This window comes from Puntigrus tetrazona, chromosome 4, assembly GCF_018831695.1.
Source record: "Puntigrus tetrazona isolate hp1 chromosome 4, ASM1883169v1, whole genome shotgun sequence".
Lineage (NCBI taxonomy): Eukaryota > Metazoa > Chordata > Actinopteri > Cypriniformes > Cyprinidae > Puntigrus > Puntigrus tetrazona.
In genome coordinates this window covers 14,742,141-14,753,867 of record NC_056702.1, presented here as the reverse complement: position 1 = coordinate 14,753,867, position 11,727 = coordinate 14,742,141, and the positions used below count along the sequence as shown (strand labels likewise).

At 37.5% G+C, this 11,727-nt stretch overlaps 1 protein-coding gene across 1 annotated transcript in view; it reads right to left on the bottom strand.

Moving 5' to 3' along the window:
- LOC122342641 (TBC1 domain family member 22A-like) overlaps positions 1-11,727 on the bottom strand; it is a 28,459-nt gene that overhangs the window by 490 nt on the left and 16,242 nt on the right. Inside the window, exon 8 of the mRNA XM_043236611.1 lies at positions 9,926-10,040. Within this exon, the coding sequence (XP_043092546.1) occupies positions 9,926-10,040 (115 nt within the window). The remainder of the gene's footprint in view (positions 1-9,925; positions 10,041-11,727) is intronic.

Sequence of the window (11,727 nt, the reverse complement as noted above, 5' to 3'; positions counted from 1 at the left end):
AACGTTTATTTATTTTTATAATTTTTTCCTGCTATTATAGCGCTTTTCATCCTTTTAATCTTATAATTGTATTGTTTCATGAGTTTTGTCTTTACGAGTTAGAAATAAAGTAATATCTCCATTTCAAAGTTTTTAATGTCACCGGATTCGATGAAGCAGTCATTTTTATTGCTTTTGTTCTGTTGCATTAAATTTCATTATTGAAAAAAAAAACCCCGCTCCGTTCAACCATTACACCATAACTTGCTTTCTGCTATTTTACAGCCTCTTCTGTCAACCATTTAGGTTCCAGATATTATAGTTTTGTTAAATTATCTTGAGCATCGGACAGAATTGTGTTAACTGGTTTTAACGGCGAACGCACTTTTTCGAAGCAAACACCAAAAGATTGAATCTAAACTGAAATGTTAAAATGGCAACCGTGTTGAGGATTAGCCAAAAAGTGGTACGATTTTCCCTTACAAAATTTTCTGTATTCTGGAGAAAAATGAAAAAAGTTAAATAAAAGGTCTTTGCCAGCGTGCGTCTGTTACACTTCGTTTTGCCAACTTTGAAGGCTGGCTTTAAAGGGGCTTTGTTACTAATAATCCAAAAGACCCCGATTGACTGCTTCAGATTTGTTTAATTAGACTCAGAGCTAAACATCAACTGGAAGGTGGGCCTTAAGATGAAAGAGATTATTGAAGGCAACAAATCGAAACTCAACTCAAACTACTGGGGTCAAAACCTCTCTAAAGTCTTAAAATACAAGTGGTTTTACTCTGTGAAAATGTGTACTTTTGTGTTAGATAGTTTGGGCCAATCACATTGAGAAGCCGGTCTCCTTAAATCAAAAATATGTACATTTCTGTAATATATCCTTATTGGTCTTTCTACTGGATCGAGTTCCCCCAACCGTTGGCGTATAACCCGACGATTACGTTTATTGAGTACTTTTAAGAAAGTGATTACTAGGGCTTCCCTTAACTAAAGATTTTTCTGCACTACTATTGGTCGTTCATTTTAAGCATTAGTTGACAAATCGTACATTTATTAGTAACCCATTTAAATCGTTATAACGAGCCTTTAATTGCCCACATACCCTAGAGGTGCTCAAGCACAGACCGGCAGAAGTAATGACCGTGAAAGTGTCAGGGAAAAACGGTAAGGAGGCCGCATTAACATTTTAACAATGTATCCATAAACAGGCGCTTTCCTTGATTTCGGTTTAAGTGATAAAGCCAGTGACACTTACTCTACATCTCCGCCTATATGCATGTTTCACACAGTTTACATAATTGGTGAAATATTTGTTTTCCATTCGAATTGGTTCATTTGAAAGTTGCTCTCCACATATACGTTTTTCATATTTCTAAGACAAGTACACACAGTCTATGCACAGACCGAGACGACAGAAACTGCATCCTGTTTCCGTTCATTATTTTACAAAAGTGTGTTTTGTTGGTATTGTGAGTCAAATAAACAAAGTCTTTTCGAAATACGAAAGATGCATTACTCTTTTCGGATTTTAAGAGCTCCACACTCCACACAGACACCGAATAGAACGCATTTTTCTAGGTTGATATTATTATATGCATATAAGCTTACGTATAGCTAAATTAAATTTGAAATGTAAAATGCAAAATGGCAATGTATTTAACATTTTCCCATTCACATGTGCAATATATAGTGAAATATGAAAATTGAAGTGAATCATTTAAACTTAACATTTACTACACTAGTTTTAAAATGCAAATTTAGAGCTAACATTTTAAAGCTTTATTAGTTGCTCAATTAAAATCAAAATGGACACTTGGGATTGCATTTTCATCACAATACAGAGTGATAACTGCAGCAAAACGCAAGAGAGAATTTCAAAGGTGCCAAAGGTGCAACAAAAGGGTAGCGAAATGGTCATTTAAATGTCTTTTAGTTTTCTTAACTGCATTGATACTTAAATATATAATGTTTCAATTGTATTTTCATTAAATACCCTGCAATGAATATTGTTTAAGTTATTGTGGATTCATTTTTTTTACAGCACCTAATACAATCAAGCCTCTCATGCTAAAAAGCCTCTATCGTTTTTTTGACTCTAAGGAGCCACCCTCTAATGACTACTAAATATGCAGTATTCAGATTCAAAACTATTTTTATATTCGTTAATACAGATGGAATAATGAGCGACTGTTCACGAATCCACGGCGCTCTTGAGTTTAAACCCTGTGTCTAACAAGGAAACAAACATAAACGGACACAGAACTGTCAATCTGAGGTATCCACAAAGATGTTGTAAGCACAACAAATTCTTTTCAACTGGAGCTAGGCTCTTTGGCCTTTGCCATCACTTCCTGTTGGCCCGTATCATCTTCCTGCATGCAGGGGTGAAGGGTAGATTCCCTCTGGCATTCTGAAGCATCCAACTGCAAGGAGCCGGAATCATTACTGACGTTTGACTCTACAAATCCCTGTAGCGCCATATGCCCTCTTTTTGCAGGCCAATGCAAACGGTCAACATCAGGTTAAAGGACACGGCGAAATTTCACCAGCCTTTTAAACCATCACCCAAGACAGCCTAGAGGAGACTTTCCCACCCACAGGAAGTCATTGCCGTAGAGCTGTCTGGTGGATTATGCGATTCGACCCTTAGGGTGTCCTAAGACTTTAACCCAGTACCGCCCACTACTGCTCCCCGCGTTGGTTAATGAGCGTCGAACAGATTCCACAGACGTGCAATTGAAGGCAAGGTTAATTACCATGGAACTCGACTCGGCAAACATGCCATTTCAACACGGTAAAATAACGATCGTCGGGTTCGTAATTACTGAAGTTCCGCTGAAAGACGAGGTGCGGATCCATCTGTGATTTATGGATATTATCATCTAGTTGTAATGAAGAAAAAGTCAGCGCAGAGGAAGAACAATCTGCAATGAGAACAGATGAACGACTTTCGCTGGCAGCTCCTAGAGTCAGTTGGAGGAAGGGCCCAAACCAACTCTATTACATCATGTTCCAGAAAAATGTACAAACACCGACGCGGTCTTTTCCAGTGCCAAATATGCCCCTGGTGGCTTAATTAGGTAAGTAAATATTAAATTTAAGTGTTCGGTCAAAGAAATTCACTCAGAGATTTAGATTGCAAAATGGATGCATACCCATTGACTTACAAGAAAATGTGATCGGTGCTTACGTGGGAAAACAAACCGTCACAACAGTAGGGCATTGTGGAAGGTTGCCAGGGCTTTGCTAATTGGTTGCTAAGGTGCTCCAGGTGGATTTTTAATGGCCTCATCAAAAACGTCGAACAAATTCTAAGGTGCCTTTATTTAAGTGTAAAGGTCCTTGCGCGCAGAGTTGGACAATGCTTTGCAATGCTTGCTATAGATATAAAAATGCAGAAAATAGTACTTCAATTTATTTGTTTTTGGCATTGGGTCCACGTTAAAAAAATAAATACGCATTTACTTTTAAACGTGCCAATATTTTGGACAGGAATTTCGGACTCGATTGATTCTGCCAAACAGGGACAAACTTATAAACAGCAATAATAGAGATGTTTAGTGATTTTGTTTTTAATCCAAAAAAAAATGTAAAATTCTTATCCAATTCTGAATTGACAAAATGCACAACTGCAGCAGTCGTGTGGGTCTCATCAGAGGCATAATCGGCTCCCTAAACATAACCGCAGCAATTGTTGTGACTACAGAAATGTTTTGGGGTTTTTTTGGCTGCTCTTTGTCGACGAGCAGTAGCGAGTTATGCAGAATGGCTGAAGTCCAATAAACCTCAATATCTGAAACAACTTGGTGTGAAAGTGCAGAATGGAGATGAAATAAACAATCATCACAACTCTGTTCGCAGCCACTAAAACATTAGCATTGAATGTACGAAAAAAAAAAAGGTGAACTTCCCTGAGTGTGAAATATTATGCAAGATTAGCCTATTAAAGAATTCATTTGCTTTTATTAGAAGCATAAGGGGAATCATTACATGTGCTGTAATGGGAAACTCATGAGGCATTAAGAGAGCGTGGCCAGACAATAAAACCACACTTGCGGTTCTTGTAAATTGATGCAAAAAAATAAATAAATTGATAAAAATTTTGAAAGAGAGCAAATACCTTTTCACGGGTGACCAAGTGACGTTAGAAATTATTTTGTTAATTGATATAAACTACACCAAGTCTAGCATGACACGTCTCGCAGATGTAAATGAACAAGAAGTGATTTCTCAGAGCGAGGATCTGCGCAGAAATTCAATTTATAGCTTTTTATAGCCGAGTAATTAAACTAGATCCAAAAATATTCAATAACTGTGATTAGTCAGAGAAAACGAATGACTTTATGACAGGGCGATTTTTCCAGATCATTTTTGGCATTTTACACTCGTGCAGCTCACAAAGCGAGGCGTAGCTCAGCTTATGGATGAAGACGTAAGAAAATTAATCGTTTAAGTTAATGTTATATTATCTGTTAATGTTGCTAGTTAATTATTCACTAACCATTTCTGTTAGATTATGTAATCCCTTAATGTCAAGCATTAAGATATTTTGTTGTGTTTTTGTTACAATAATATTACTTACCACTTATGTAGCATTAATTTGTGATATTTGTTTATGCTATATTATCCATTAAGTCGTTTTATGTTATTAAAGTTTTGTTGTAACATTTAGTAATGATATTTTTTTGCATTACATTATCAAATAGTGTAACATTAATGAATAGCAATGTGATATTAACAGATAATGTCATGATAGCCATTTACATAACGTCATGCTACTTGGTGCTTTCATGTTCTTAAGCAACATTATATTACGTGTTAATGATTAAACATAAAAATTGGACATCATTTACTATACAATCAAACTGCTGGTATCCTTTGCTCGTCAACAGCTTAGGAAGGTCTCGAAGAGAACTCAACCAAGAGGAAAAGAGGAGAAATACCTGCCACTAGACATCTGAGGCATCCCAAGGCAGTCACTTAACAACTCGTTAGAGCAAATGAGGAAAGTTAATCAGACCTGCATTAAAATCAGCACTGGGCTCAGTTCTTCAAACCGAGAAATCCGAACAAACCGATACTCATTAAAGCCTCAATTGTGGGTCACACACCACTAACTGTTCAAGTCAGCTGTGGAGGCCCATGGCACTTAGTCAATGAATGGCCCACAAAGACCTGCCAGAAGATAAGACTGAAAGCAGGAGTCAGCGGTTACGGGGTTAGTGGACCTAATGCGGATGATGTAAAAGACATAGGCTATTTGGAATCTATGTGATCCATGGTGCCCCCGCTGTGGATATATGCACAACGTGAACCAGGAATGCTCAGGGTGATTGAAATTTATCTTCTGTGGACCACAATGTTTTTGCGGTGGAAATCTGCTATAATGTATCTTCTTGGATGGGCTAATCGCTCAGTCTAAGTAGCCAAAAAATGACACCTTTCCAGCAGATCAACAATTACAACAATATTGCCATTTGAAGGAATCATTCTGTGCCTCCCATAAGTACGGAGAGTTTCGAAGGAACGCTTAGAACCTCAAAAAGGTTTACGTGATGTCAAAGTCGTAGGGTTTCTGGGTCGCTCCATCTTTGCGGCAACGAAGAACGTCTTCCAGGTTAAAGTAAAGCCCGGTTCTTGTCCATTTTCTGCTAACAGTTCAGATATTCTCTCTTCACTCTTTATTCCTTCAACCAGCACTGATGGTGTTGCCAACACTAATAGTTCACCCAATCCAGATCTTTAACACTAGCGCCACTGATCCACATCTGCCATCCAGACATTACTTTGGGAGAATCTATATGAAGACGATGCAAATTACACTATCATCCTCCTGAATCAATAGTGTGCCACACTACTGCACATACCATTTCATCACACACACATTACTTTCAATTATAAAACTTTATAGCAGTCTAATGGAAAAACAGGTCTGAACGGAAAGAAGAGAGAAGAACAGAGTGGTCAAAGAACAAAACCTTCCGAGACAAAGTGGCTATCTGATTAGATGGAGACTTTCATGAAGAACGGCACTGTAGATTAAAAATATTGATAGAATAGACATATGTAGCTTAATGAGCTATGCAAATGAAGCGGTATGATTAAAAGAGTAATGAATGGAGATATTGGACGGGTCTGACGGTTCTGAAGCATTTATTCATACCATAGGCCAAGGCAAATGAAACTTTAAACCTAAAAATGTCTAATGTAGAGGGAAATTACTCCCATCAGATTTCCGCAAAATTTCCAGAAGAGAAAAAAGTGCTTTTAACAGATGCGTTTAATCAGTCCAAAAGGAAAACAAAGTCACGTTTCTACTATTACTTGTGCAATTAACCTTCTGAGAAAGAGCTATTTGCTTTTGAACAGGCAAAATGTTCTTTTTCCGTTGTAGGTGAAACAGCATTGATGCAATCTATTATAGCAGAGACTTAAAAGGGACATCAGATGCAATAGTGCGTGGACTCAGCCAATACGAGAAACGTGTCATTTAAGCCCACGTTACTATACACTACTAAATTATACACCGTTTTAAAGATTAAAAGGCACAGTTGCTTTGTGCAATTTCCCCAGTGAAAATCATCAAACTGCACGTTAGCTGAAAGGTTAGAGGATAACATTACATATTTAATCTAAATGTCATGAATGTTAAGAGTTACAACATCATAGTAGTATTTAAATGAATCAGAATTTCATTGTGTTATTATCAATCATGCTACCGTGGATAATTTTAACCTGGTTTGTGCTTTTGATCAACCGAAGCTTTGTTTTATAGGACAATGCATGCAAAGCACAAAAAATAACAGCCACGGTCATGTTCATATATATCGTGTACATATATATGGTTTTATTTTTTTTTTGCTGACATGCATGGGTGCTTATTTATAAAAATAGTTCACAACGTCCTACCATTAAATAAATTTATCCAACCAGATAATCATTGAATTGTCATTTTGGTATTATATATTCCTGATGCTCTGTATCTAAAAACTCCTAAAACTTTTTTTGGACCAGAAGAATCACGAACGTGGGTCAAACATGATGCTGATGGATCTACTCAAGCAATCAAAAACTGCCAAAAAAAAAAAGAAAACCTTTCAGACTTCCTGTACAATAGTTTGACTACCACGAGGAAGGTTCCCTGCAGTCTTGCTGCTAGCACAAATCAATAGGATTGAATTTAACTTCAGTGTGCTTTTTCTTCCATCAGGCCTTGGCCCTCAAAGTAATAGAACTCACAGAGCAAATTAGAAATTTCATTTGTTGGAAGCAAATTGTATTCAAATATATTTTGAAGGCTCTCAGAACAAAGGCAGAAGGCAGAATATTTTCACTGTCTCCTCTTGCATTTATTTAGAAGAGTAATGAAAATGATTGTTTAATAATGAATGTACACACAGGCGAAGCACTAACCGGCCCCTAATTTAGCCCTGTCATCATACGTTTTTTAAACNTCAAAGTAATAGAACTCACAGAGCAAATTAGAAATTTCATTTGTTGGAAGCAAATTGTATTCAGATATATTTTGAAGGCTCTCAGAACGAAGGCAGAAGAGCCCAATGAATATTTTCACTGTCTCCTCTTGCATTTATTTAGAAGAGTAATGAAAATGATTGTTTAATAATGAAAGGCACTAACAGCAATGTACACACTAACTGGCCCCTAATTTAGCCCTGTCATCATACGGTTTTTAAAGCAGGAATCATAAACAAATCTGTGGCTTCAAGAAATAACATGATTGTGCTAAAAGGAATTTATGGGCACGTTTCTTTCAGGGCTACACGATTTAAATAAAGGCTTATTCTGTGATCCAGAGTATTTCAGACGAGCAACGTTGGGAGAAGCTAATTAAAAAGTAGCTGCGAACCTCAAGAGTTCATTGAAACCTGTAAGTTTCAAAAAATAAATGAATAATAAATAAAAATCGGACTCTGGTGCATTAAGTTTTAATCTTCATATACACAACAGCACTATTAAGCCATATTTTTTTTTTTTTGTTTATTTGTTTGTGTGTTTGTTTTTTCTTGAATTCTATTCACACTAATGAAAAAAAAAAGAGGGTGCTTGGAGAGTAGCTTTGTAAGAAACGGACCAGATACTAGGTTTACCACTGAAACGTTTGACCTTAGCTTCCCTTGGTACAAAAACAGTGATTTACAAACAAACCATGTTTTTATTTGGCTGTTTTTAATGAATCTATGGATCCTCCACCTTCCTCACTCCACCTTGAACCAAAATTAACAGAAAAGTCTGACTCTACATACATTTGTTTTTTTTGTATTTTAATATTTTTTTTTAAGCTTAAAAGCTTCAGCCTCGTTTACTGTAACTGAAAAACGTTCGAAAAAAATCTCTTTGTTGTTTCACAAATGGTGTGGAATAAAATAACCATTTATCCGTAGATGATCCGTAATTCATTTGCGCAGGCCGCAACCGTACCTATCCAAGCTACTCATAATTTAAAGTGCCTTCCCCATACACTGTAAACAAGTAGTGAATTTCGGCGTTTGCCGTTACACAGGCATTGATGGATATTAGTCTCTCGTCAGAGTGAAGCCGTGATGTTTTGCTACTGCTTGCCCTCAGCAGTCAGCACTTGGCCCACATAGCACACTTTGAATGAGTATCTGTCACACATGGCACCATGCCTTATTGCGCCGGGTGGAGTTGTGGGAAATAAATTGCTGAGAAAGTTGGTGCAGGTAGATTTTCCACCAAACTTTCCTCCGCACACACTGAAGAGAGAGAGTTCACCCAAACATCTTTATCAAAGGAGAACAGGGGCCTTCTTAAGGCATTGTCATCATCTTTTGACAAATATACACATAGTGCATACAAAAACAGCGGCATACAAAACAGGAATAAAGTACGCCTTTCAGAGAAGGAACAATTAAGCATCTCATTTCACCAGGAGAACAACAAGAAACGGTGCTGGGAGAAAACAAGAAAGGACATAACAAATGGCGCATCGAAACCAAGATATATCACTGCAGGACGCATGATGACAAGATGTTCTTCTGGACATGTTAGATTGATTACTGTGAAGTTACAAATGGGATCACTCATTGCTCAAGCTTCAGATACACTTTATCAAACATAAACATCACTGCGTTAACGGTTTACAATGTAATTCCAAAAGGAGCATTCACGCTGACAGCGATTCGGTGCGACAAAGCACCCAGAAGTCACTCATTCTCAAGGGAGAGTGTGATTCGCGCTGACACGAGCAACTGCAACGGTTGGCAATGCAACGGAGTTGGGCATAAATGTATGCTAATGAGCACTGATGCGATGTAACCACTCTCTTTCAGGTCAACTACTGTCACGAAAAGCATTTGTGTGCTTGTGTAGAGCATTTTTCAGGCCTGAAGGACAAAACTGGACAGAACTTGTAAAAACAAAGTGGAGGCTTTGATTCTTCAGGATGAGACAAGGTCAAATGACCCAGGAAAATGTATCCCCATGGACGCCAACTACCGCAGAGCCTGGGGAAAAAGACCCCCATCCTCAGCCCTTTGAGTGCATCAATTGAGCCACCCTTGTTCATTGCACGGTTTCAGGTTATTGCTGTCTCATAAGTGCATTGCAAGGGTCCCTCTGGGCCCTTCAAAATCATTAGTCTGGACATCCCGTTTAGTCTACTGGAAATCAAGCACTTAAAGGTGTAAAGGTCAAGAAAATGAAAGGCATTGGGAACAATCACGACGACTGAATCTGACAAAGATACCAAAGATCCTTGGAAAAGTTTAAAGGGGCAGGTTATGACAAATTTTATGAAATTGCTATTGAGAAATTATATTAAAATCCATGCCACTGGGCATGTAACACCCATGCTGGTTTAACATCAAAAGCAGAACTAGTGACTTTGCCCAGTTTTGCTTTTGGAGTTTGCCAGGTCCCTATACGCAAATATGTATCTTGTACTATAAAAGGTTTATTGACTTACCGATATACTCGAAAACATAAACGACGAAGAAGGGTGTGACAAGGTCATTGATGCCTTGAACATAACCACTCGCTGGATGCCGTATTGCCCAGATGAACAGAATCCTCTCAAAGATCTGGTAAAAAGCAGCAAAAGACCATATCAGTGTATATGTACACAGCACCTGTACGTAGAAGATATTGATACGTAATGATTCATGCAATAGAACATAAAAACTGTTAGTAGTAGAATTTGAGCGTGCAAGGTCACTCAAACGGTTTTAATTAGAGACACAGTGGGATCAGCCACCCCCAGCCAGCAATCAATTAAGAAAATCAATTAAGCCTTCTGAGCTTTTTAATCATTAACATCACAACATTCAATAGCACAGACAGCAAGGTGAGAAATTACAAGTAGCTGCGTGCATATTTATTATTAGATGGGGCTCTCTCTTTATTTGTGGTTTGCCAAGTTGGATGCGTTCCTGGATTTATATAATTGTGATTTCTGGCACAACACTGCAATTGAACAATTAGATTTTAGGGTGCAGATTAAGTTAGGGCTAGGGTTGGTGCGTCAAAAACATAAATCAATCTATCATTTATAATTTCAATGAGTTTAGTTTAGTTTAATGTAGTTTAATTTAGTCAAAAGTCGCTTTTCCAACAATCGGGCTTGAAAGGTTCTCAGAACCGTCAGGTACGTGAGCCTGAAACGGTGCTGCAGTTATTTACACCTCATATCATATGCAAACATTTGTGTCACCACGGCAACGGCTAATGCATTTTAATTGAATTCGTTATCAGCCCCGCAGTGGAAAATAAAAAGGTCACTCCGGAACGGAACGGTTCTTCAAAAGTGATGGTGGAAAAGCGGCTAAAGACTACACATTACCCAAGACGTGTCGTTTAGTTTTGAATGGGGAAAAAAAAAAAAAAGGCTACAATCAATATTGCCACTCTATCAAATAGAGCCCCGCCCTCTGAGCGAAAGAGCCAATCCCTAATCGGTGAAGTCAGCGTGTCATTGCAGCTGTTGTTAGAAGCCTCGGTTAATACATTGCGTCTAAGACACACTGGCTGAACGAGCCTGAAAAATACTATATTTGAGCAAAATTTATGCTGTCAGATTTCACTAGCGATTTCAAAAATGATATTTAATCGTAAGCTTGGCAAACGTTTTGGAAAATGCGATGTTTTTGTCATTCAAAGAGACGCCCAAGAGGAGTTTCAGAGATGGTTGCCGAGTAGTCTCACGCCCATGGAACGTTCGATAAAATTATATTAGATAAAAGTATATATTATAGCTAAAATATGTATTTGATAAAAGTATACTAATATATCAGCATTACACCTCGTATTCAAATGTTTTATCGATTATATATTAAGAAAGCATTAGAATGTAAAAATTGTCATTTGAGCTAGAGCGAACAAAATAATATTTTGTTATAGCAAGATCATGTTCATAAAAATATACAGTATTAATGTATGTGTTATTGTGTACTGTTATTTTTTTTTTTGTTTTACTATTGTCACAATGCACATTCAGCCTGGTCTTCTTTTTTAACTCGATTACAATATGCGATCTAGAAACATGGCAAAACCATTATTAGAACCATTATTTAAAACCATTTATGAACACAGAAGCACTGTTTTGAATCTTCAGTTCTTTAACTGCAGAGGTGGTTTTCTTGTTGAATCCTTGACTGTAATAACTAAGAACGTTCGTGAGAATTGTGTGTTCCTTTCTTTGGAAACAACACCTTAATTTAAAGTGATGGTGACTTTTTTGTTGATGTGTTTTTTTTTGGGGGGGGGGGATTT